Source organism: Plecotus auritus (assembly GCF_963455305.1).
Source record: "Plecotus auritus genome assembly, chromosome: 15".
Classification (NCBI taxonomy): Eukaryota; Metazoa; Chordata; class Mammalia; order Chiroptera; family Vespertilionidae; genus Plecotus; species Plecotus auritus.
Window position 1 is genome coordinate 13,019,051 of NC_137781.1, and position 24,087 is coordinate 13,043,137.

Consider the following 24,087-nt stretch of genomic DNA (forward strand, 5'->3'; position numbering starts at 1 on the left):
CGCCCTGCATCTCTCTCCTGTGCGCCCTGCACCTCCTGTGCGCCCTGCACCTCCTGTGCGCCCTGATCTCCTGTGCGCCCTGCATCTCTCTCCTGTGCGCCCTGCATCTCTCTCCTGTGCGCCCTGCATCTCTCTCCTGCGCGCCCTGATCTCCTGTGCGCCCTGCATCTCTCTCCTGCGCGCCCTGCACCTCCTGTGCGCCCTGATCTCCTGGGCGCCCTGCACCTCCTGTGCGCCCTGATCTCCTGGGCGCCCTGCACCTCCTGTGCACCCTGTGTCTCCAGTGTGCCCTGCATCTCTCTCCTGTGCGCCCTGCACCTCCTGTGCGCCCTGCACCTCCTGTGCGCCCTGATCTCCTGTGCGCCCTGCATCTCTCTCCTGTGCTCCCTGCACCTCCTGTGCGCCCTGCACCTCCTGTGTGCCCTGCATCTCTCTCCTGTGCTCCCTGCACCTCCTGTGCGCCCTGCACCTCCTGTGCGCCCTGCATCTCTCTCCTGTGCGCCCTGCATCTCTCTCCTGTGCGCCCTGCACCTCCTGTGCGCCCTGATCTCCTGTGCGCCCTGCACCTCCTGTGCGCCCTGCACCTCCTGTGCGCTGTGTGCCAGCCTGCGGGGTCTCTGCTGAAGCTGTGCTCCAGGCCGCCAGCCCTCCCTCCTCCTCCCATCTCCCTCCTCCCCTATGCACAGGGCTCAGCTCCATGGAGGGCGCCCAGGTCATGTCTTCGGGTACCTGCCCTCCCTCAGGCCGTGTTATCATTTACCCAAACGCAGCAGGGAGAAACCCTACCCACGTGGGAACACCTTTCTAGAAGGGGAAGTTCTCTCAGTGGTTCACGAAGCAGGTGAAGGAGCACCAAGGCTCCCTTAGAAAGGCCCACGGCCAGGGATTCAACCATTGTGCCAGCACAGCAGTCCCTGCCAATGAAGGATGACAACGGCGTGCCGTGCCCACCGAGAGGAGAGGTTGGTGGCGCCAGCCCCTCCCTCAGCAGGATCTGAAAGCGCGGGGCAGACTTGGGCCAAGGCCAGCCTCCCCGGCTGAGCCTACTCTCCCCCTGGGCTGGTGTGACTTCTTCCTCAACTGCCCACACCCAACACAGGATCCACCCCGGACCCCAGCGGGCAGCCCAACCCCAGGGACAACCCGTGGTCCTGGAATCCCAGCCACAGGCCCCACGGCTAGAGTGAGGAGGGTCCCGGGGCCAGAGACCAGGGCAGAGGGCCATGGATGGGTGCCTGGGGCGGGAGGGCTCCGACCAGCTCCTGCTGCCTCACGGCCACCCTCCCAGCCACAGGGCCACGGAGGCGCTCACCGAGCACAGGTGCCACGGAGCCAAGGGCCCCGGAGCCAAGCCATGGGCTTGGCCACACAAGTGCATTCACGTCTGACGCTGACCCCGGGCGCCAGGATGCTGGCTGTTGGCAGGGACTCTGCTGGGGCTGGATTGAAACACTAAATCCTGTGCATGTTTTCAATTGAACAAGTATTTATTAAGCACCTACTGTGTGCCAGGCACTGTGCGAGGCGCCTTCCCTGCGTGCTGTCCCCACGGCACAGCGATCTGCTCAGAAAATAAAACCAAGGAAAGGAGCGTGGTCGCAGCCTCACAACTGGGGCGGGATGAGGGGGCGGGGGGGCAGGGGTCCCCGGGCCAGAAAGGCACCTCCCGAAGCCTGTCTCCTTTCTCCGGAAAGTGGCTGCTCTAAAGCATCTGGATCGCTATGGGGAGGGAGCTTTTACCTCCACGGCCACACTGGGGCGCCTGGGGGACATCCAGATACCCCGGATGCTGTTCAAAAAAAAGGTGTAAAGGATACTCACATTTGGATTAGAAAACTCATTTCAGCTCATGTGGCTGCAACAACCCTTAGAAAGATACAAACATCCCTGCCCTGACTGCGTAAACGTTAAGGTAGACCTAGTCTGGATTCCTGAGTCAGAATCGTCCAGTGGCTCCAACCTCCAAAGGCCAGAGAAGCGAGAGGAGACTGCGATCCCGGGGGCAGCACGTGGGCGCCGCGGTCTGGAACCGCGCCCCGCTGCGCCTGCGCGGACAGAAGCAACACCGGCAGCCGGACGTCCGGCCGCTCGCACACACCTGTGGCTCCCGCGGGGCCCGGCGCCCTAGTTGTCGGTGCCCAGCTTGGAGAGGCCGCGGCGGAAGTCGTGCAGGTCGTCGATCTTCCCGTCCAGCACCTCCAAGAAGTTCTTCAACTCCACCTTTAGGTGGCGCTGTCGGTACTTGCTCTCCTCAATGTCCATCTTCAGCGAACGCACTTTGTCCTCCAAGTTCTGATTGTCTTTCTCCGCTGCCTGAAGCAAAACCAAAGGAGAAGGGTCTGGCGAACAGGGAGGGGGTCCGCGGAGGCCTGCCAAGGCTGCACCCAGACCTGCTAGTTCCTCAGCACCCAGACCAGGGGCATCTCAGCGTGCCCTTCTTTCCTGCCTGTCCCCGGGCAGCGGTGCCGGCCGACGGTGTGACCAACACGCGGCCTGAAAAACTATGTTCCTACACGGAATGCAGAACTCGGACGCCTGCCCAGGGAGCCCAGTGCTGGCCGACCCTCTCACCAGTGGGCGTTATTTTCAGCCCCAGGCCCAGACGGTCAGCAGATGCCCACTCAGCTCCGTTCTGATAACCTAAACCCAACCAGCGGCTAATGCCGGGGTTGCGCACCTGAATATAGGCCCCTGAAGTGAGGAGAGCCTGCAGGTAGAGGAGGTTAAAATCCTCCTTTTGTGATCAGAAATCTGAGGCCAGCCGGCCAGTGTGGCTCAGTGGTTGAGCACTGACCTATGAACCTGGCAGTCATGGTTTGATTCCTGGTCAGGGCACATGCCCGGGTTGAGGGCTTGATCCCCAGTGTGGGGCATGCAGAAGGCAACAGATAAATGATTCTCTCACATCACTGATGTTTCTATCTCTCTTTCTCCCTTCCTCTCTGAAATAAATTAAATTTAAAAAAAATCTGAGGCCAGTGAGGGGGGTCTACCCCAAGATAGTGTGCAAGGTCATGGCTGGGGAGTGGAGAGGTGGGACAGCACCCAGGTCTTACGCTCTGAGCCCCCACTCCTCACCCCTCTGTGGTTCTGCAGGGGTGTCTGTGGACTGGAAACAGTCACCTGCACTATGGTTGTGGCACAGGACACCTTCGTTAGGTGGAAAAGCCACAAGACAAACGCTACTGAGCCTTCTTGGGGACGGGGGGGGGGGGGGGGAGGGGGAGGAGGACCCTCAGGGAAGAGTCACATGACCAGTGCCTTCTCATCTGAGCCTCCTGCCCTTACCTCTAACTTCTCAGAGACGTATTCACACTCTGACATGAGCTGAGGTATGATTTCACTCTGTTTTCGGAGATCTTTCAACTCCTATGGGAGAAAGAAATTTGAAAAAGAATGTGAAATCAAGTCAGATAAAAGGCATTCTTGAACCCTGCCGCCCCCCCCCCCGCCCCACTTGGGCATCTAGGAATGAAAGCAGCTTTTGGAACCCGTACTGTTTGCACAGATAATAAAGGTGATGACGTTAACACGGAACCCTTCAGATATTTTAAGGGCCAGTGCGGTACATGCACAATTGCACGAAGTCGGTACATCACCACGGCGGACAGGTCTCCTTATGCTTCCTGCTTTGTCGGTGGGGAAACTGAGGCTGAGAACAGTTTGGCAGCCTGCCCCTGGCCTACAGCCTCTGTGTACTTAGCGGTCCTGCCCCCCAGAAAACGAATGGCTACGACTGCTGGCTCTCACTGCACTCATTTGACAGCGGCGTTCAACTGCTGATGATAGATGGTCTGAAAACGTTCCCAAGTGTCTGGTACAAAGTCCAACGCCCGCTTGGGTCGGAGTGCTGACCACACAGCACACACAGCGAGGAGGCTGTAGTACTGGCGCCCTGACGTGACTCTTGGCTCTGCCTCTGTGCCGATGTCCAGGCAGCTGCCAGGGCCGTCACATGCCCAGGCACCTGCTGTGCCCTTGGGGAGAGCTCGCCCGCAGGCCCGGAGGACACCGAGGGGCCGTCAGAGCTGTTACTCACCGTCTCCTTCTCTCGGAGTTCCGACTCCAGGTCCTCGATCCTCCGCTTCAGCTGGGTGTTCTTCTCCTTCTCTCGGTTTATCTCACTGCACTGTTCTTCCAGCTCATCAATCTTGGGGAGACATCACACGTGAGGCAGGATGCTAGCTTACTTTGGTCATTAAACAAAAGAGCGACACAGCTCTGTTTATGCTGCCTTTCTTCTTAAAAAAATCTTTATTGTTGAGATTATTACAGATGTCCCTTCCCCCCCCCCAAATAAAATAGAATCTTTCTTTTTTTTTCTGTTAATCCTCACCTGAGGATATTTTCCCATTGATTTTTCAAAGAGAGGGAAAGACAGAAACATTGATTGGTTGCCTTCTGTACGTGTCCCGACCAGGGCCCAGGTCGGGGAGGAGCCTGCAACCAAGGGATGTGTCCCTGACCGGAATTGAACCCATGACCCTTTGGTCTGCAGGCCGACGCTCTATCCACTGAGCCTAACTGGCTAGGCCTATGCTTTCTTTTAAAATAAACCTAAACTAACCCACTGTGTTTCTCAGAGGCTACACTCAAACTCCATGTGGCTCCCGGAGGGGCCGCCGGTCCCTTTCGGCAGGAGGTGCCTCACTCGCCACCAGCAGCGCCCACCGAGTCACACACCCCGGCCTTGGGATGCTCCGGGCTCCTGGCTGCTCTCAGGGCCACAGGACAGGACCTGCAGGTTTGCTTTAAGGATTTGTCACGAGCAGGGGCCAGGTGTCCCATGGATCGACCTGCTTCTCCCCAGAATGGTTTTACATCTTTATTATTATTATTATTATCAGCATAGAAATTTATTCAATTTCAAGTGATTTGACATCATTTTAATCACGTCCTAAATTATTCCGTTTCATGGGTTTAAGCCAGCGGGGTAGACACCAGAGCCCTGTGGGGCAGGGGCCACCAAGTGGGACGTGATGACATTTCAAACGTTTTAAATCGGGACGACCTTTCCCTAGTGGTGCAGGCGGGAGCCTGGCCTGCAGGCCTCTTCCTGGAGGGGGCGGGGCAAATCCCCAGGGTGCACCTTTCTCTCCCTCCCCAGCCTGCTCTCTCAGAACAGCCAAGGCCAAGGCCAGAGTGTGTGTGCAGAGCGAACGGCAAGAGTGGGACCCACGTGGAACACAAAAGCGCCACGTTGATGGGGTCCCCACAAGCGGCGGTAGCAGTGCCAGCGGGGAATGCGCTGTGAGGACTCTGCCCAGAGGCGGTGCGCACCCCAGCCAAGGGGCTGCTGGAGACGCCTCCCACCGGGGAAGCTGCTGCTCCTCTCAGCGAGCACGTCCTCCACCCCACCCTGCCCTTGGGCTCCTATACTCAGGCGGAGAGAAGCTGGGCTCTTTGCTTGGAAAAAGGAAGAGGGGGCAATCGATCAGCCAGCCTGGGAAGGGGATGTGCAGAGCCAGCACCTGGCCCGGTGGCCCTCGCTGTCAGCACTGTGGGCACCGAAATGAAAAAGCGACACGAGGCAGTTCCATGTGCCATCTGTACCACGGAAGATGGTGAAACAGAGTCCTCCGGTGGCTCCCCTCAGGTCAGGGGGGCCAGGGAGAGTGAATACCAATGTCATATGCTGTGTCCCCCCCCCCCCTGTCGTGTCCACAGCCTGTAAACGTGCTGACCATTAAAACATGGTCAGCCCGGCCGGCGTGGCTCAGGGGTTGAGCATTGACCTATGAACCAGGAGGTCAAGATTTGATTCCTGGTCAGGGCACATGCCCGTGTTGCGGGCTTGATCCCCAGTGGGGGGCGTGCAGGAGGCAACTGATCAATGATTCTCTCATCATTGATGTTTCTATCTCTCCTTCTTCCTTCCTCTCTTAAATCAATAAAAATATCTTTATAAAAAGTAAGGTAATAAATCACTTATTGAAAGAGAGGGAGGTTCAAAGGGGGAGGCAGCAAGTCTTCCTGCTGGGGAGAAGGAGCCCCTCCCGCTGCCCCTCCCGCTGGCTGCCCCCCAGGCCCCCAGGGCCCACCTTGTGCCGCAGCCGGTCATTCTCGTCGCGGCAGATGGAGAACTGCCTCTTCCACTGCTCCACGCTGGTGGCGGACTCCTGCAGCGCCGTGGTCAGCCGCGCGTTGCTCTCCCGCAGGGTCTGCAGCTCGATCTCCCATTTCTTCACATTGGCGGCGCTGCAAGGCAGAGGCCGGGAGGTGACCGGGAGGCCGGGTGCTGACCGTCCCCCTGCCCCCACCCGAGGGCCGGCTGGAGGAACAAGTGACAGAGGGATGGCCTGTCTTGTGTGGCCCCATCACCTTGCTGGGCTGTTTTCTTAAAGAATCCCTTTAGAGCCCTGGCCAGTATGGCCCAGTGGATAGAGCGTCGGCCTGAGGCCCAAAGGGTCCCGGGTTTGATTCCGGTCAAGGGCATGTACCTGGGATGCAGGCTCCTCCCCAGCCAGGCCCTGGTCGGGGCTCATGCAGGAGGCAACCTATCGATGTGTTTCTCTCACATCGATGTTTCTCTCTATCTTTCCCTCTCTCTTCCACTCTCTCAAAAATCAATGGATAAAAATAATAATAATTTTTAAAAAATCAATGGGAAAATATCCTCAGGTGAGGATTTTAAAAAAAAAGAATCACTTTAGAAATGAACAGAATTCTTAGAGAAGGATTCACGCTCCCAGAGTCAGAGCCCGTCCCTCCTGTCCCCAGCTGACCCCTAACACAGAAGGAGAGCCGCTTCCTCCCTGAAATGAGCCTCAAGGTCAGAAATTCTGAAGTGCTGGGCCGCCGGGGCCTCGGAGAATCTCAGGAAAGCTCCTGGACCCTTCCGGCAAGTTCCTGACACCCATGTTGGAGCCAACACACACACACACACACACACACACACACACACACACACACCCCAGATTTAACCAGCAAAGAGGTGATAATGGTCCCACTGTCACTGGTACCTCCTCAGAGCCTTTGAGCAGGCAGCCCAGGAAATCATTAGGCTTGGCCCTGCAGGCGGGACTCAAAATTCAATAAACCCAGGAGCGTTTTTCATAGCGACATAAACTTTCCTGAAGTGAATTATATGAAGCCAATGAGGTTATAAATATCCCAAGGGCCCTTGGCAGAAAGAAGGTCCGCCAGCCCTGCATTGAAAGGAATCCAGATTTGAGAGCCGAGGGCAAGGAGACCATGACTGGGACTCCCCTGAGGGCAGAACTGGGGTTCTAACCACAGGTCTGAGGGACGCCTCTACGGCACCACATAAACCCTGAGTTTATCTTTTTGTTGTTGTTGTTCATCCTCACCCGAGGATATTTTCCCATTGATTTTTAGGGAGCGTGGAAGACAGAAGGAAAGACAGAGAGAAACATGGATGTGAGAGAAACACATCGATTGGTTGCCTCCTGCACGAGCCCCGATCAGGGCCCAGGCTGGGGAGGAGCCTGCAACCAAGGTACGTGCCCTTGACCGGAATCGAACCAGGACCCTTTGGTCCGCAGGCTGATGCTCTATCCAACAGCCACACTGGCCAGGCCCAAGTTTATCTTTGACGCTATGCTTTCAGCGAGGAAATTTCAGAAAACAAACTGGAGTCGGGCTCCCCTCAGAGGCTCTTTGGTTTGCAGCCTCCCTCGTTTCCCTGCTCGGAGCCCAGGAATCTGCCGTCTGAACATCTCGGGTGATGGGCAGAGCTTGCACGGCGAGTCGTCAGAGTCCGGGCTCCTGCTGAGCACTGCCTGGCTGAGCGGAGTTCTAACAGCTTTTTAAACAGTAAATGCAGCTGCATCTGGATAATCTGCATTATCTTTCATCCCACAGCCTCAAGGACCCGGGACTGTGGTAGGAAAATACACACTTCCGGTTCAAACCATACGGACTGAAAAAATAGAAAGCATTATTATCTGATTAATTCCAGGGCTGATGATGGAGAACTTAAGCTGATTTGGGGAAATGGCTTCCCCTCATTCCTATAATCCACTTCTCCACTAAATTGGAATTTCAAAACATTGATTTTTAGGGCTAAAATGTTTTCATTCAGGCAGCACACTGTGACTTAAACAACCAAGAAGAGGCCCTGCCGGCGTGGCTCAGTGGTTGAGCACTGACCTAGGAACCAGGAGGTCCTGGTTCAATTCCCAGTCAGGGCACATGCCCGGGTTGCGGGCTCGATCCCCAGCAGGGGGCGTGATTCTCAATGATTCTCTCTCATCGTTGATGTGTGTCTCTCTCTCCGTCTCCCTTCCTCTCTGAAATCAATAAAAATATATTTAAAAACAAAATAATCACACAACCAAGAATAGTCCTGACAGCTGTCTGATGAGAAAGAAAGGAGTCTGGTCACAGTTCTGTCCTTTGAAACCCTGACAAAGCCCACAATCCACAATCCGAAACCGGGGGCTGGGTCTCAGGGTCACGGCTGCCTGGACTCACAGGCATTAAGCTCCGAGAACAGGCCGGGCCAGCTGAGTAGAGAGGTGGGTGTCAACAGACGTGGTCAGCGTGTGTGATGTTGTGGTCGGTGAGGCAGAGAGCAGCCACAGGCCAGCTGGCCGGCCCCTCCCCACGTGCTGAGCCCCGCCCAGCGGGAGCCTCCAGAGAACCAGCATCTGGACTTGAGCCCCTTACCTCTGCGTCAGCGCGATCTTCAGCTTGTTGTTCTCAGACTTGAGGTGGGTGTCCACGGGGCCCGCATGAGATGCCTTTTCATCGTCTGTCCCGTTGACACTGGAGGCCTGAGCAGAAGATGGGGTTTCACTCCCAGACTCCTGGCCAAAGTGAATTACCTCACACATTACTGCGGGTCCTTACAGGGGCAACGAGTCGGGCATAACGAGACCCTGTTTCTGAGGGTGGGAACCACCTACCTGACCCACTCGCAGCAGCAACGAATCAGTCAGGGACCATCAAGAACCAAGGACAAGGCCCAGGAGGGTCCACGGTGAGCTCAGAGTCTGTGCACTTCACCGACCAGCGAGCATCTGGGGCCGCTACTCAGGGCCATTTTACTCACACTCTGCAGATAACCTAACACGCCTAGGTACCTGGTCTCCTTAAATAACACCGACAGAAGCCACAAATTAAAAGAGGAGGAACGATTTATAACGAGGAAGGAGAAAAGCCGTTCCAAGCTGAGACAACTTAAGCATCCTGGGGCTGTGAAGAGGGAGATCCACACTCATTAAAACAACAGGGACCAGCTCCGGGTGTCTGCGGTCTCCATGACTATTTAGCGGGTTATGAATATTCCGAGATGTTTTCTGTGATAAGTCATCCCACATGGTGGTGAAATCTCATCTGCTCTTGGATAAGATCTCAGCAAGATCTTATTTAGCTTCCAATATGCATAATGGCAAAGGAAGGAACCATGAAGGGAAGGATGTATAAATCTGACTAACTTTACATTCCTACCTTGCAAAAAAAATGCCATAAGCAAAATGAAAATGCAAATAGAAACGTGGGGAGCCTGGCTGGTGTGGCTCAGTGGTTGAGCATCAACCTATGGACCTGGACCAGGAGGTCGAGGTTCGATTCCCAGTCAGGGTACATGCCCGGTTGAGGGCTCGATCCCCAGTGGGGGGCGTGCAAGAGGCAACCGATCAATGATTCTTATCACTGATGTTTCTATCTCTTTCTCCCTTTCTCTCTGAAAACAATAAAAATATATTAAAACAAAACCTTGGGGAAATATCTGCTGCTAAATGTCTGCAGATACTAAAAGCAAAATGTTAATACTGCCAAGCCTTGGGTGTCAGTTTTGACTGCTCCAGGTGCCCAGGCCTCCTGGTTTCGCCTTGACCAGCTGTCTCTGACATCTATCCTTCCCCTTTACCCTGTAGCTGCTCTGCCAGGCCATCCTCCATCCCACAGCCTCCTTGCAACCCTCTGTGGCACCCTGACTTCCTTACCACCCACAGGTAACCCTCATGGCAATTCCAGATCAACAGTCATAAAACACCTCCGATGTCTGCCAACTACTCAATAATAAATAATCTATAATAATAAAAGCATAATGTGCTAGTTAGACTGGACAGCTGAATGACCTTCTGGACATCATTCTGGATGTCCTTCTGGATGAAGCCACGGCAGCGGGGGCTGAGGAAGAGGTGGTTAGGGGTGATCAGGCAGGCAGGCAAGCAATCAGGCAGGCAGGCAAATGGTTAGGGGCAATCAGGCAGGCAGGAGAGTGGCAAGGGGTGATCAATCAGGCAGGCAGGCGAGTGGTTAGGGGCGATGAGGCGGGCAGGCAGGCAGAGTGGTTAGGGGTGATCAATCAGGCAGGCAGGTGAGTGGTTAGGGGCGATCAGGAAGGCAGGCAGGTGAGCAGTTAGGAGCCAGCGGTCCCAGATTGCAAGAGGGTGCAGGCCGGGCTGAGGGACCCACCCACCGTGCACGAATTTCGTGCACTGGCCTCTAGTTAAATTAACAATAAACTATCTGCTCGTGAAGAATTCCAGGTCTTTTCCAGTATCTGCAAGTGCATGGCTGTCCCTCCCACAGTGCACCTCACTCCCAGCCCCACTGTGCCCTGGCCGTCTTGCTGTTACACCTGCTTAATCCCAAACCCAAATCTTTGCCCCTGATGTTGCCTTCCCCTGTCTCCCTACAGACAACCTTGTCATTGGATCAAGCCTTCCGTCCCCCACGACACACACCCATCTAGACATCAGGAATGCAGGCATTTTTATTTCAGGTCACAACAGGCCCCTCTTTGTTGTTGTTGTTGTTAGTCCTCACCTGAGGACATTTTCCCAGAGAGAGTGTACAGGAGAGGTAGAGACAGAGACAGAGAAACATCATTGTGAGAGAGACACATCGATTGGTTGCCTCCTACATGCACCCCAACCAGGGCTGGTGATCTAACCTGCAACCAATGTATATGCCCTTGACTGGAACCAAACCCAGGACCCTTCAGTCCGAGGACCGACTTTCTATCCACTGAGCCGAACCGGCTAGGGCAGTGGTCGGCAAACTGCGGCTCGCGAGCCACATGCGGCTCCTTGAGTGTGGCTCTTCCACAAAATACCATGGCCTGGGCGAGTCTATTTTGAAGAAGTGGCGTTAGAAGAAGTTTAAGTTTAAAAAATTTGGCTCTCAAAAGAAATTTCCATCGTTGTCCTGTTGATATTTGGCTCTGTTGACTAATGAGTTTGCCGACCACTGGGCTAGGGCAACAGGTCCTTCTTAGTCAACCATCACACTGTTGAGTAAAGAGACTACTCGGCAAAGCCACATCTCCTTGGCTAAACCAGAGCTGTTGGAATGCCATCTCTCATCTGACTTTTATTACAACAGGGAGACAGAGCTGAGGGCTCACGGGCATCCATCAAGCTTTCTCTGGCACAGGCACAGGTACCTGCCCTTGTCACTGAGCATCCTTCATGCAGCCCCACCTCCCACCGGGGAGGGAAGCAGCTGCCCTGTCACTGGTCCTGAAACACAGTGATCAGAGAACACCTCTCGGGGGCCAGGGACATGCGTTACCCTAATCTCAACCACCATTTCCTATCAAAATACATCACCACAGGCCAGGCCGGCATAGCTCAGTGGTTGAGTATCGACTATGAACAGGTCACAGTTCGATTCCCGATCAGGGCACATGCCCAGTTGCGGGCTCGATCCCCAGTAGGGGGGTGTGTGCAGGAGGCACCCGATTAATGATTCTCTCTTATCATTGATGTTTCTCTCTCTTCCTCTCTCCTCCTCTCTGAAATCAATAAAAATATATATTTTTAAAAATGCAACACCACTTCCTGAAAATTTCAGGAGTCTCACAAACACATGTCCCGTCCACCTTAGTGTGAGCAGGCTAATAGTCAAAAACCTTCAAAATGCCCTGCGGCTGCACGTGTAAAACCCACAGACACAGACGATAGTGTGGTGAAGGCCTGGGGTGGGGAGGGGCGAGAAGGGGTCAATGGGGAAGCAAAGGGGACATATGTAATACTTTCAACAATAAAGATTTTTTAAAAAGAAAGGAACTCTACGGGGGAAAGAATGCCCTGCTGCTAAATTCCGTTTCTGGTCAAAGTGACAAGGAGCAGAGTCTCGGCCCAGCTTTATTTTATGGACAAATGACTCACTTGGGAATGGTTACTTGACGTCTCGATTTTCTCCTGCGACTTGTCTCTGGCGAGTCTGGCAGCTTCTTTCACCTCCTGGAATTTCTCTGCGAACTGAACATGCAGAACAGTTATGAAGGTTTTTCATGGCTGATATTCAGCACGCAGCTTTATTTTTTTTATTTTTTTTATATATATTTTATTGATTTTTTACAGAGAGAAAGGGAGAGGGATAGAGAGTTAGAAACATCGATGAGAGAGAAACATCCATCAGCTGCCTCCTGCACACCCCCTACTGGGGATGTGCCCGCAACCAAGGTACATGCCCTTAACTGGAATCGAACCTGGGACCCTTCAGTCCGCGGGCTGACGCTCTATCCACTGAGCCAAACCAGTCAGGGCAGCACACAGCTTTATTAATTTGCATCCCTTTTAGGCCAATAAATTCTGTACCAATCCTGAAGAAGGATTTCACTTGAGATAAAAAAGAAATAGATATAAGGAACGCTTCTTCCAATAAACACTATTGGCCAAAGTCTGATCTGGACCAGTTCCTCAGCTACTGAAGCTAGTGTGATGACGAAGGACTGAAACAAACACCCCTGGTTAACAGTAACTCCTACAAAGACAAGAAAAGAAACTTAGTTGTCCCACAGAAGGAATCTGTGGAAAACTACATCATGTCTAAGGAAAGATCCAAGAACTCTTACAAGTCAATGCAATAAAAATAAAAAAATCAAAAAAGTTAGGGAGAAGACACTGCTCTAGATTTTAAAAACGTACGATATAAAATACCAAAATGCCAAATAGCAAAATGCACACATCCTCTATGACTGAACCCTGTTTTGAATGGACCACCTATACACAACAGGGGAAATGTGACCGTGGGCGGGATGAGACCACAAAGAGAATTACTATTAATTTTATTACAAGTGTTGCCCTGCCTGGCTAGTGTGGCTCAGCAGACGGACATCGACCCAGGAACCAAGAGGTCACCGGTTTGATTCTTGGTCAGGGCCATTGGTCCCCAGTAGGGGGCGTGCAGGAGGCAGCAGATTGATGATGTTTCTCATCGATGTTTCTATCTCTCTATCCCTCTTCCTTTCTCTCTAAAAATCAATACAAACTTTACCTAAAAAAAGTGTTGCGCTGGCCCGTTTTCTCAGTGGTTTGAGCATCAGCCCACAGACCAAAGGGTTACAGGTTCAATTCCTGGTCAAGGGCACATACCTTGGTTGCAGGTTCCCCAACTCTGGTAGGGGCATATGTGGTAGGCAACCAATTGATGTGTCTCTCTCACATCAATGTTTCTCTCACTCTCCCCCTCTTCCCTCCCTCTAGAAATCAGTGGAAGAAATATCCTTGGGTAAAGATTTTTTTTAAGTGCTAATGGTGTTATGGTTATGTTGAAAAATGTCATTTTTTAAGAAATAAATTCTGAAATTTTTAGGCGTAAAATGCTTTCTTTGATGTCTGTAATTTAACGTACTTCAGCTACAATAAAACAGATAAAGAAATGTGGCAAATGTTAACAACAGGTGATGTGCACACGGGTGCTTATTATACCATACCTCTCTCAAAGTTTAAAAAAACGTTTTAATATCTTCATATTAAAAAAAATTCTTTTTTTTAAAATATATTTTATTGATATTTTACAGAGAGGAAGGGAGAGGGATAGATAGCTAGAAACATCGATGAGAGAGAAACATCGATCAGCTGCCTCCTGCACACCTCCCACTGGGGATGTGCCCACAACCAAGGTACATGCCCTTGACCGGAATCGAACCCGGGACCCTTCAGTCCGCAGGCCGACGCTCTATCCACTGAGCCAAACCGGTTTCGGCTAAAAAAATTCTTAAAATATCAGAACAATCACACCAATCATGACCCACAGTCACTGACAAGGCAACTGATTTTAATTAGCAAGTACACTGCTCGAGCAGAGAACGTTCGGTGACAGGCAGCGCGGCTGACAAAGCACGGGAGCGGAATGTGGTTGCTGAGGAACAAAACAGCGAGCCAGTCGCGAGGCCACCGACAGCGCTTGGCTTCCGCTAAGAACTCACAGACTCTGAGCACAGGCTGCCCTCTGAGCGCGTCCACACGCCCACAGCGGTGGTCACCTTGGGGAGCCCTTGCCAGACGGTGCATGCTGGTCAACCCAGAACCCTGGTCCAAGCAGAAAAGGTCAGCCTTGCTGTTCTGGCCCATGTGGCCCCTGCAGTAAAGCCACAGCCTCCCGGCCGGTGTGGCTCAGTGGTTGAGTGTCAACCCATGAACCAGGAGGTCACGATTTGATGCCTGGGTTGTGGGTTCAATTCCCAGTAGGGGTTGTGCAGGAGGCAGCTAATCAATGATTTTCTCTCATCATTGATGTTTGTGGCCCTCTCTCCCACTCTCTGTTACCAGTGAAAACATATTTTTAAAAATTAAATTAAAAACAAACCAACACAAAGCCACAGCCATGGGGCTTCATAGCCCAAAAGTGACATCTTTTGATGACATAATAATGTAAAGTTTTTCAGTATAAAAGGAAAAAGAAAAATCAGAAGGGAAATCAGTGCCTGCTAGTACAACAGGAAAGGGGCCATTATCTTCAGTAAAGAAAGAGTTTGTGCAAATTAAAAAATAGTATGTGTTTATTAATTTTAGAGAGGAAGGGAGAAGGACATAGAGAGAGAAACATCGATGAGAGAGACACAGCCATCAGCTGCCTCCTGCACGCCCCACACTGGCGTGTGCCCTGAATGGAATCGAACTGGGGCCCTCTTAGCCCATGGGTCCATGCTCAACCACGGAGCCACACCAGTCGGGCTGTGCAAACTTTTTTAATAAGGGGAGTTTATTTAGGAAGTCACAGAGGTAGTAGAAGTGAGCCAGCCTGGCTGCGTAGGCTCAGGAAGCGAGTCACAGAAGCAGGAGGGCCCTTGGAGCTGAGGGGAGAGAAAGGTAATGCTCCTGGGGAAAGAGGGGGGACGGAAAGGCGAGGGGTGCTCCCAGCGGGGAGAGCACTGAGTTTGTGCAAATTGAAAAGGAAAATATGAAAACCCCAACGGAGAAATGTCAAGACTCACAAATAAAAAATACAATAAGCAAGCAACTTGCAGAAGAACGGCTCTGCCTCACCAAAGATGCAAATCAGAATAATGAGGTCCCATGCTTTGCCTGCTCAGTCACCAAACACTAACACACAGTCCTAATGCCCGGTGCTGGCAGGACACTTCCGGGAGCGCTGGGTATTGGCGCAGCCCCCGGAGAAGCAATTTGGAGAAATGTATCACGAGCGAAAAAAATATTCATGCCCACTGACTTGTGATAACACTTCTGGGAAACTGCTCTATGAAAATAATTGAGAATATGAAAAAAAAGGCCTTCGATGGATTAAGATCCCAGACTCATCTGTAATAACGAACACTGGAAGCAATCCAGACGTCCTGGGAGCGCGCGCCCCCCGCAGCCCCCACTGCGAGAGGAGAGGCACCTGTCACGGAGAGAGGAGCCAGATGGCTGTCCTTGGCTAAAACATCCCTCCCTCCAAGTCTTCAGGTTTATAATACACCCCCCCAATGTAAAAAAGCACATGTGCTTATAAATTTAGAAAGCAAAGTTAAAAACAATTTTAAACCTATACTCCCACCACCCAGAGATAAACACTAACCACATATTTTTCTGTTATTTTTCTTTTTTTTTAAATATATATTTTATTGTTGTTGTTTTTTTACAGAGAGGAAGGGAGAGGGATAGAGAGTTAGAAACATCGATGGGAGAGAAACATCGATCAGCTGCCTCCTGCACACCCCCCACTGGGGATGTGCCCGCAATCAAGGTACATGACCTTGACCAGAATCGAACCTGGGACCCTTGAGTCCATAGGCCAACGCTCTATCCACTGAGGCAAACCAGTTAGGGCTCTGCTATTTTTCTATCTGTATGTATACATCTGTTACACAAATTTTCATATATATATATTTTATTAATATCAGAGAGGAAGGGAGAAGAAGAGAAGGATAGAAATATCAGTGATGGGAGAGAATCATGGATCGGCTGCCTCCTGCACGTCCCACACTGGGGATGGAGCCTGCAACCCGAGCATGTGCCCTGACTGGGAATCGAACTGTGACTCCCTGGTTCAGAGGTCGACCTTCAGCCCCTGAGCCACACCGGCCGGGCCCACATATTTCTTTTCTAAAATGAAGTTATATTGTATCTCACTTTATAGCTATTTTTGAAATTACTAAGATGACATTAATATCTCTATGTAATTACATGATCTATTAGATCGTCTGAATTGCTGTACAATATTACCCCGAACGACATACTGGCATTTATCTAACTAATTTCCTACTGCTGGACATTTAGGTGGGTTTGGTTTTTGTTGGTTTGTTTTTACTGTTATAAATGATGCTGCAAGGAAAATCCTTATAGCTAAATCTCTGTACTCAGTTACAATTATTTCCTGAAAATAGATTCCTGTAAACCAAACCCATTAGTCAGAGGCTAGTCAAACCACAGGTCTGAAAGATATCCCAAATTCTCATTCTTTACTTATTAGGACCAGTTCCTGCAGTGGTAATGTAATACTTTCATCAGAATGAAAACCATCATCATTATCATCACAGAAAACTAAAGACATTTATTTTATTTCATTTCTGGCTTTTCTGGCCTTGGCAATTGAAGACACTGTGGCAGACACTACCTAGCTGCTCAGAGGCCATTTCTATTTTTCCTTTAGCTTAACAGAATCTCAAATTTGTCCGGAGCAGGCAATTTCCTAGGTGATAAAGAATGAGAACTGGCCCTAGCCAGTTTGGCTCAGTGAATATAGAGTTGACCTCTGAACTGAAGGGTCCCAGGTTCGATTCTGGTCAAAGGCACATGCCTGGGTTGTGGGCTCAATCCTCAGTAGGGGCATGCATGAGGCAGCTGATCAATGATTCTCTATAATCAGTGATGTTGCTATCTCTCTCTCCCTCTCCCTTCCTCTCAGAAATCAATAAAAATAAATATATTATTTTTAAAAAAGAGAACTGGTCCAAGCCAATCATGGCAACCCAATTCCGTACCCTCCCCCTCCGCCCGCCCCTTTTTCTGGGGGAGTGGAAGGATGGCCTAGGGACCCAACACTGACAATGAGACCCAAGAAGGAGTCTGCCAGGGCGTTTACAGAGAGGCTGTGTGGACCACGCCTGCCTCCGTCCTCCTGCCATGAACGCAGATGTGATGGGCAGAGCTGCAGAGGTCATCCTGCCACCAGGAGGGAAAGGCCAATGAAAGACAAAACAAACACACACAGAGCCCTTGGACCCAACATGTGGAGCACGATTGGCAGCCGCGTGCCTCTGACTCCTCTTTCGTACGAGAATAGCTCTGTCTGCTTAAGCGCTCTCACTGAAAACATGGAAGGATTAATACCCCCATGAAAAGGAACTGGCCCTTAAATTAGGAGACAGAATGGTATGAGACAGGGCGGTGTTCTCACGATGGCACTGAGTTAACCAAGCGAACGTGAGGGTACCAATTTGAATTACAGATGACATAACCGAAACGGGTCAAAACTCAGTGACAGTGTGTGTCAGGGCCTTCACAGGTCAACCACGGGGCCCCAGCACCCCCACCCTGCACCACCCCCATCACAGCTCTGTGTTCCGTTCTCTCTGCCAGGAATGAGATGGAACGGAACCTAGAAGGTGACATCTCAAGGTCAGGGGCCAGAAAGATCCTAAACTTTTTTTTAATCCTCACCTGAGGATGTTTTTCCATTGGTTTCCATTGGTGGAAGACAGAGGGAAAGACAGAGAGTAACATCCAGGTGAGAGAAACACATTGATTGGATGCCTCCTGCACGCGCCCCGACCAGGGCCTGGGCCAGGGAGGAACCTGCAACCCAGGTACGTGCCCTTGACCGGAGTCTAATCTAGGACCCTTCGGTCGGCAGGCCAGTGCTCTATCCACTGAGCCACACTGGCTAGGGCAAAACCTAAACTTGCTCGTTCTTGACACTTGGTTCTCCTCCCATAAGCACTTGCCTTTGTCAGAACAGGCACGTGTTCCTCCAGCGTTCCTCAGCTGGCCGAGCCAGCACGTCCCCTCCGGTGGGTGGGCAGGCGAGGCCCAGTCTACCTCCGGGAATCCGTAGCGTCTATTATTTTTGGGAAGCCTATCTAAAGAGCAGAGAGTCTTCCCATGATGCTCGCTGGTTACGGTGCACAGCGGTCCTTATATGGAAGCAGTAAGGATCAAAGTACCTATTTTCTTTCTGGGGGTTGGAGAGAGGAGTGTGCATGCAGCGTTCTTAAATGAGAACCTCCACGCGGGTGTCCCTTTATCCGGCCTAGTTAGGGTGTCGGATCACCAAGTCCCCTTCCCGGTCTGTGGGTGGCGGCTCCGTGGGGTCAGACACATCTGGCCACAGCTGTCCCCTCAGCAACACGCCTTGGGAACCCTTGAGCCCAAGCTCCTCTTTGCCAGCTAACTGCCACTTGCGAGCGTGCCGGCTCACTTCCTGGTGGCCTACCAGCGAGTGGTTAATCGTTCCCTTCGCAGAGAAGGGGGGAGCTGATGTGAAACATGCTGAACAAAGGAGACCTCTGAGTGCCCGTGTGGTAGGTCTTTGCGACCACGGCAGGCACAGGCACAGAGCCGGGGCTCCAGGAACGGCCCAGGAAGAGGACTTCTCCGGGAGGACAGGACCTGTCTCCTGTCGGGGGAAATCGCAAGGGGCCAGGCGTGGAAGCAGCACAGCTGGGGTCTCTCCAGTGCGCAGAGGCACAGAACACGGAGCTTTAACAACTTGTTCTGATTTCCGTTTTGAGTTCTTCCTTCTTCTGAGTCTTTTCATTGAAACTTTCCCCCTTTATCCTTCCTACCTTGGTTCCTGCAGAGATTGAAGAAATGGTCCCAAGCAGCTGCGGGTGCTCTCAGACCATCCTGGGTCTGTGAGCTCAGGCGCCGGGCGGGACCAGGGCATCTGACCTGAGGCAGCCCAGCCGGTGCCCGGGCTCTGACGGGCCTCCGCGTCTCGCCCTTCCCCAGTGACCTGAGGCTTCGCCCAATGAGCTGGGGTGTGAGGCAGGTGTGGGAGGGGGCCACCTGGCGGGGGAGGGATTGTTCCGCCCCCTCCCCCTCACAGGCACTAATTCAGGGTGGAAAGGCAGGAAATCCTCACAGCCCACTTCACCCAGAAGTTCTGGTGTCATTCTTGCAAGAAACCAGCATCCTTTACACCATGGGATACTATGCAGCAGTGAAAGAGCAGGATCTCTTACCCTCTGAGACAGCATGGAGGGACCCGGAGAGCACCATGCTAAGTGCAATAAGCCCGTCAGAGAAAGACAAGAATCCCATGATCTCACTCAGATGTGGAATCTAAGTAACAAAACAAGCTGATGAACGAGTGGATCCAGAGACATGGAAGCATGGAGCAGAGGGCGGGATCTCTGAGGGAAGGCGGGGGAGGGTGGGCGGGTGGGAGGTCATCAACCAAAGACCTTGTGTGCACCTATGTATGGCCCATGGCCACAGACAATAGGGTGGTGAGGGCCTGGGGTGGGGGGTGGGGGTGGGCTGGAGGTGGTCGATGAGCGGGGGGGAAAGGAAACATATGTAATACTTTCAACAATAAAGATTAAAATAAAAGAAATCAGCATCATGCTTGATTCCACTTTATGTAAATCCTCCCTGATCCTCTTCATTTCAGAAAACAGCATCACTCCCCTCCCCGAGGCCTGGACTTGAAACTCTCCTTGGGTTTCGTCAGCTACTCTGACATTCTTCCACTAAGTTCCCAGGTCACATACACCAGCCAGTCTCGCTTTCAACCAACACATCCTTAGTAACTCCAGGTGGCTCTCCCACCACCCTGAAAGGGAACCTGTTTTCCTAAAACCAGCTTTCAGCTCCTCTCACCGCCTGGGTGAGGCCCTTGGGCCCCCGAGTCTGTGACCAGCTGCCATGTGCGCCTCGAAACCTCTCTGACCATCGGGAGTGTGTCCTAGACTCTTGGAGAAGCGAACCAAGGCTATGAACTCTCTCCCTAGCAAAAAACATTGTGTGACATCTTAAACAGTGGGGACTCTAGGTTAAGAACTGCTATTAGCCCTGGCTGGTGTGGCTCAGTGGATACAGCGTCGGCCTGTAGACCGCAGCGTTCCGGTTCGCTTCTGGTCAAGGGCACGTACCTTGGTTGCAGGCTCCTCCCTGGCCCGGGCCCTGGTGGGGTCTCATGCAGGAGGCAACCCATCGATGTGTTTCTCTCACATCAATGTTTCTCTCTGTCTCTCCCTCTCCCTTCCACTCTCTCTAAATATCAATGGAAAAATATCCTTGGGTGAGGATGAACAAAAAACAAAACAAAAACAAACAAAAAGAACCGCTATTAGGTGTCACCTCACTCTCTCTCCCCGACTAGAGCTCCAACTAGAGGGTCAGCGGCTGCTGCCGACACCGCCCAGGGAGCAGGGCGGACACGTGGGCAGACGGCGGGCCGCCTCCTGGTGCTGCGAGCTCGGGCTCTGAAGCAGCGTGTCGGACATGCTTTCCCTTCCCAAGTGACATCTCCATTTCAAGGAACCTGGCACGTCTGAAAGGTCACCTGGTCTGGCAGCCCTGCGGGGCCAGAAGGGGCAGAGCTGCAGGCAGCGGCGTCCTGCTCACCATGGGGCGCTGCCGGCTGGCCCTGCCACCGCGCGGCCTGCGGGGGGAAGGGGAAGGGCCACGTTACCTTCGTCAGCTGCTGCTCCGACGAAAACCCCAAACCAAACACCGTGTTGGCTCTGCTGTCGGCCCACTGCCCGAACTTCTGCGACGTTTTGGTGAAAGTCATATTGGGTGTGATTGTGCTGTTTATAATCACCTGCAGGAAGACAGCCAGAGAGCGGAGATGTGAACACCGAGTCAGACACCACAGGGACTCTGTCTCTGCGGGGAGAGCCGGGACCTGGCGCATAACGCAGGCCCCCCACCTCCCCGACCGGGACATCCGTCCCGACTTCTCGCGCTTCTGGCACCTCCCACGCTGAACCAGGTACACAGCCATGAGGAGGGGCAACGCCAGAGACTTAAAAACAGACTCTCAGCCCAAAATAAGAGCTTACAAGTTACCCGTGGGAGAAAGTCTCTCCTAAGGATAGTTTCCAAAATGGCTCTTTATTTGCCCAAAGCTGCCAGGCACCCAATTGCCCTTGACGGCCAGCCAGGTCATGTTTGGCCGAAGAACGTCATGTCGTACCTTTTTAAGCACCGGGCACCCCAGTGTCCAGCTCAAACAACTTGGTTTCTATAAGCACCTGGGCTTTGCTGCTTCAAACAGGAAGAAAAGGATACACCCCAACTGGAATGATGTTTGGAGGGTTGATTTACAAAGAGACTACATATGCAGGCGTGAGCTGGGCGTGGGGAGAGTGAGGGACAGTGGAGGGACCTGCGGCTGACCATCACCCCTCCTTGGCCTAAAAGGATGAGGGAATGAAGAGGCTATAGGATGTGGTCTGGCCGGTGTGACTCAGTGGTTGAGCACTGACCTATGAACCAGGAGGTCATGGTTTGATTCCCGGTCAGGGCACATGCCCGGATTGCAGGCTCAATCCCCAGTGGGGGGCGTGCAGGAAGCAGCCGATGAATGATTCTCTCTCATCGTTGATGTTTCTATCTCTCTCTCCCTCTGCCTTCCTCTCTGAAATCAATAAAAATATATTTTAAAAAATCATATCCAGTCCTAGCTTGTTTGGCTCAGTGGATAGAACATCAGCCTGCGGACTGAAGGGTCCTGGGTTCGATTCCAGTCAAGGGCACATGCCCGGGATGTGGGCTCCATCCCCAGTAGGGGGTGTGCAGGAAGCAGCCAATCAATGATTCTCTCTCATCATTGATGTTTCTATCTCTCTCTCCCCTCATCATTGATGTTTCTATCTCTCTCTCCCTCTCCCTTCCTCTCTGAAATCAATTAAAATGTATTTTTTTAAAAAAAGAGGCTATAGGACGTGGAAGGAGAGAGTCATGGAGAGCAGGCTGCCATGAAAAGAGACGTGACCTTCTGTTGAAGACACACCAGCAAAGCAAACCCCCTCGCCCCCTTGCCTCTGATCTCCTGCCATCGGCCAAAGCCACGCAGAAGCCAGAGGCCCTGCAGGTGAGCCTCTCGGGTGGAACAGGGCAGAGAATGAATCGGGAGGGGTGGGCGGAGGACTTCCAGTACACGGTGATCATTCATTCATTCGGCACAGCTTCCTGCCTTCACTGCATGCCAGGCATGCTGCCAGCACAGACACAAAGATGAATGAGTCCCAATTCCTGCTCTTCACCTTGCAGGTGGCCAGGAAGAGGGTAGAGACGCGAATACAAATACTCACCAAAGAACTGATGTGTTATAAAGTATCAATAATAGGCTCCCTCTGACAGAAATCCTTGGAAGCCCTAAGACTCTAAGATTAAACACTCAAGAAAAACGCCCTTGGAAATCAGGGATTCTTGGACGTCTGCTAAGCAGCATAATCACTGTGCATAAAACGAGAGCTAAGCCGCCCTCAGTGCCCAGGTCCCACCGCCTCACCCCCACCCACACACCTGCATGGGGCACGCACCACCGGGGCAGGCCGCGGCCTCTCGCTCGGGAACACACATTGCTACCCTTGCATGTTGTGCTGGGAGTGCCTCTGCCCCCTCATTGCCTACTGACAGGCCTGCTCCCAGGGGCAGGAGGATGCTTTGGTCCTGGGTCAGCACGGAACCTCTCATTCTGTCACCAGCATCAAGGAGCCCAAGCATTTCCCAGTCACAGCCTGCAAACCGGGCATGTGCCCTGACCGGGAATCAAACCATGACCTCCTGGTTCATAGGTCAACGCTCAACCACTGAGTCACAGCCCACAGGATCGCACGTGCTGGAGGTCAGCTAAGAAGGCAAGGGAAGCCCGCTCCTCCCACCGGCTGCTCTTGCGATCCCCCAGGCGGGGTCCTGCAGGCTTGGCAAAGCCCTGGCTCTCGGACAGCTCACCGAAGGCTCTGGGGCGTTTGGAACTTCCTAGGTCCATGGGGGAGGCGGACGGAGAGGAGGGGGAAGGAAGGGGGAGGAGAGCCATCATTTTCTTCAACGCGATCCTTTACATTCAGCAACCTCAACGCCCTAGCAGTAAGCCCTTGGCTACAATTAGCGAGCCAACGGCTGGCTGCTCTCCCAGGAAACGCAGCGCGCTGACCTTCTCAAAGCAGCCGACTGACAGCGGGAGCAACCGTGCTGCCAAAACGGCCAACCAGACCCTTCTGCCTTCACTTCCCACTAACATCCCGGCTACACGTGGCTCCGGCACCGAGACCAGGCCTCCTGCGAAGCTGGACAGACAGCGCCCCAGGATCTGCTCCTGCTGGGCACTGCTCTCGCATCTGGAGGCCACCTCAGTGCTCCAGGGTTTGCTTTGAGGCTCTGCCTCATTTCTGACGCTCCCCCTCCTCAGCAGGAATGAGGAGGCGAGAGAAAGTGGGCCTCCATGAAAGGGCCCTTGTCTGCTCTGGGTCTGCGGTGGTGAGTGCCTGTGCAGGTAGGTGTGTGGGTGAGAGCGACATCCTGGGCGTCGGGGTGAGGAGATGGGCCTGGGGCCCGAGGGAGGCTTGGTTCGGGAAGGTGCATGGGCCCCCTTTGTTACACTGGAGCGGACAAGGATGTAAGTCACAAGCTCAATTTCACTAGGACTGTGGCAACTGTATCACCATGGTTTGCTGTTGTTAACCTCCCCCAAGGATATTTATCCAGTGGTTTTTAGAGAGAGGAGGGAGAGGAAGAGACAGAGAGAAACACATCGACTGGTTGCCTCCTGCACGTACCCTGACCAGGGCCGGGGAACCTGCAACCAAGGTACGTGCCCTTCACCAGAATGGAACCCGGGGCCTTTCAGTCCTCGGGCCAATGCTCTATCCACTGAGCCAAACCGGCTCAGGTGAAACTATATTGCCATTACATTCAAAATATGTCTGCTGATACGAAGTAAGGGTCGGGCGGGGACGTGGGGTGACAGGAGCTCGCAGGATGGCAA

The 24,087-nt window shown here is 52.8% G+C and overlaps 1 protein-coding gene across 3 annotated transcripts in view; it reads right to left on the reverse strand.

The window, feature by feature from the left end:
- Positions 1 to 1,464: 1,464 nt before the first annotated feature.
- HOMER2 (homer scaffold protein 2) overlaps positions 1,465 to 24,087 on the reverse strand; it is a 100,929-nt gene continuing 78,306 nt past the window's right edge. For 2 of the 3 annotated variants that reach the window (XM_080651421.1, XM_080651420.1), the window contains 7 exons: positions 20,785 to 20,916; positions 12,087 to 12,179; positions 8,632 to 8,738; positions 6,042 to 6,198; positions 4,040 to 4,150; positions 3,289 to 3,369; positions 1,473 to 2,313 (listed from right to left, as the gene is read on the reverse strand). In XM_080651421.1, the coding sequence (XP_080507547.1) occupies positions 2,125 to 2,313; positions 3,289 to 3,369; positions 4,040 to 4,150; positions 6,042 to 6,198; positions 8,632 to 8,738; positions 12,087 to 12,179; positions 20,785 to 20,886 (840 nt within the window). In that variant the 5' untranslated portion in view covers positions 20,887 to 20,916 and the 3' untranslated portion in view covers positions 1,473 to 2,124. Of the gene's footprint in view, positions 2,314 to 3,288; positions 3,370 to 4,039; positions 4,151 to 6,041; positions 6,199 to 8,631; positions 8,739 to 12,086; positions 12,180 to 20,784; positions 20,917 to 24,087 lie in introns of all 3 variants that reach the window. The other variant, XM_080651422.1, reaches the window with a different exon arrangement.